Source organism: Rhincodon typus, chromosome 21 (assembly GCF_021869965.1).
Source record: "Rhincodon typus isolate 14 chromosome 21, sRhiTyp1.1, whole genome shotgun sequence".
Classification (NCBI taxonomy): domain Eukaryota; kingdom Metazoa; phylum Chordata; class Chondrichthyes; order Orectolobiformes; family Rhincodontidae; genus Rhincodon; species Rhincodon typus.
The window spans coordinates 16717423-16719561 of record NC_063352.1 but is presented as its reverse complement, the minus strand read 5'-3'; the positions used below and the strand labels follow the sequence as shown (position 1 = coordinate 16719561).

Genomic DNA, 2139 nt, shown 5'->3' with positions numbered 1-2139 from the left:
CTCATTATTCATTTACCTCCCACATTCTTCCTATAAAAATGTATACAGTACACACTTGTATTCCAGCAGCCCTTGTCCATCCAACTGAAAGCTCTCACCAACCTCAGTTGCTTCAGTCATCTGCCCATTCTTCTGCGTTGGAAATAGTCTAACGTTCCAACATGAAAAAGTTCACCTTTGATAACCTGACTCTAATTTGGGAATTAAATAACCTGTTGTGTGTCTATCTACTTCGTACCATGTATACCCAAAGGAGGGATCATCTGGTGCAGGAGCAGTTCCCTTTTGTAGTGTTCAAGTCTCACCTGCTCCGAAGGTATGGTTATAACACATCTGAACAGGTTGATCGAAAATGTAAATACTGATTTTATGACGCACTGGGAGCGTCCCTACCTCTGTTCAAGTTACACCTGCTCCTGAGCTGTATCAGAAGATACCTCAACAGCGTGACTAAAAATATTTATACAGCCAAGCAGCAACGGGGAGTGACAATAAAGTTGAGATAACAAGTTGCAGGGCTGGATGAACACAGCAGGCCAAGCAGCATCATAGGAGCAGAAAGGCTGACGTTTCGGGCCTAGACCCTTCTTCAGAAAATAAAGTTTCAATAAAGTTGGTTTTGTTTAAAGTGCCATCAAGCAAGTCCTTGGTAACGGTCGTAAAGTAGCGGCTTGTTGCCGTTAGCAACGGGGAAGATGGCGGCGGCGGTGGAGGAGGAGGTGGTTGAAGCTGAGCAGGCGGCTGCCACATGTCAGGCGCTGAGCCGCCACATTAACTGCCTGAGCAACGAGAGCAAGAGTTCTCGGCGCCGGGCACTGGAGTGTATCCGCGCTGGGACGGTGGAGCAGAAGCAGCTGTCCAGCGGGGTCCAACAGCGCCTGTTGACCTCCCTCCTGCGGCCTCTCCTCCGCTCCCTCTCCGATCCGGCCGAACGTTGCCGGGAGCTGGCCGCACTCACCCTCGCCGACTTTATACGGGCCGTGCCCCGGCCTCACGAGGCCCTGCCTCAGCTCATCCCCGTCGTGGTGCAGCGCTTGGGCCAGCAGGAGATCACCGAGCCGGCCGAGGAGCTGCGCCTGACCCTGCTGCAGTTGTTGGTGCTGACCGTCGAGGTGTGCGGCCGGCAGCTGGCTTCCTACCTGGAGGACATGGTCAGGATCCTGCAAAGAACCATCGTGGACCCTTTCCCAGAGGTTAAGAAGAAGAGCTGCGAGTGCGCGGCCAAGTATGCGAAATGCACCCCCGGTAAGTGCAGAGTTTGCCCACTTTCACCAAGCTCAGGAAGAGGAACATTGTGGATTGCCCTTGTCTGCTTCGATGCTGGTGAAACTTCTCGGGAAGGCTACACATCATAACACACAGGACATTACCGAGAACTACTCAATGTCCTGATATACCGCCGCCCCCCAAAATCAAACCCGCAACATGTCGTATTTATATGTTTGCATTCGACAAAATAAAATGTCCGAATTCTTCACAGGTGCACTGTAAAGCAAAAACATGACACTAAACCACGTGAGAATATTAGGACAAATGACTAAAAGTATAGCTGAAAGAAATGGGTTTTAATTTTAGGAAAGGACAGAATTCCTGATTCCTATAGGCATGGATACCAGTGGTGTGCTACAATCACACGGAAGACAAAACTCCCTTAAGTCTCAGAGGAAGTAGGAACTGCAGATGCTGGAAAATCTGAGACAACAAGGTGCAGAGCTGGATGAACACAGCAGGCCAAGCAGCATCATAGGAGCAGAGAGGCTGACGTTTCAGGCCTAGACCCTTCTTCAGAAATGGGGGAGGGGAAGGGGGTTCTGAAATAAATAGGGAGAGAGGGGGAGGCGGATAGAGGAGCAGATAGGTGGAGAGGAAACAGAAGGTCAAAGAGGCGGGAAGGAGCCAGTAAAGGTGAGTGTAGGTGGGGAGGTAGGGAGGAGATAGGTCAGTCCAGGGAGGACGGACAGGTCAAGGGGGCAGGATGAGGTTAGTAGGTAGGAAATGGGAGTGCGGCTTGAGGTGGGAGGAGGGGATAGGTGGGAGGAAGAACAGGTTAGGGAGGCGGGGACGAGCTGGGCTGGTTTTGGGATGCGGTAGTGGGAAGGGAGATTTTGAAGCTTGTGAAATCCACATTGATACCATTGG

At 51.3% G+C, this 2139-nt stretch overlaps 1 protein-coding gene across 1 annotated transcript in view; it reads left to right on the top strand.

The window, feature by feature from the left end:
* The first annotated feature begins 687 nt into the window (after positions 1-687).
* The window catches only part of LOC109921698 (dynein axonemal assembly factor 5-like), a 106206-nt gene continuing 104754 nt past the window's right edge, over positions 688-2139 (top strand). The window contains exon 1 of the mRNA XM_048609877.1: positions 688-1245. Within this exon, the coding sequence (XP_048465834.1) occupies positions 696-1245 (550 nt within the window). The 5' untranslated portion in view covers positions 688-695. The remainder of the gene's footprint in view (positions 1246-2139) is intronic.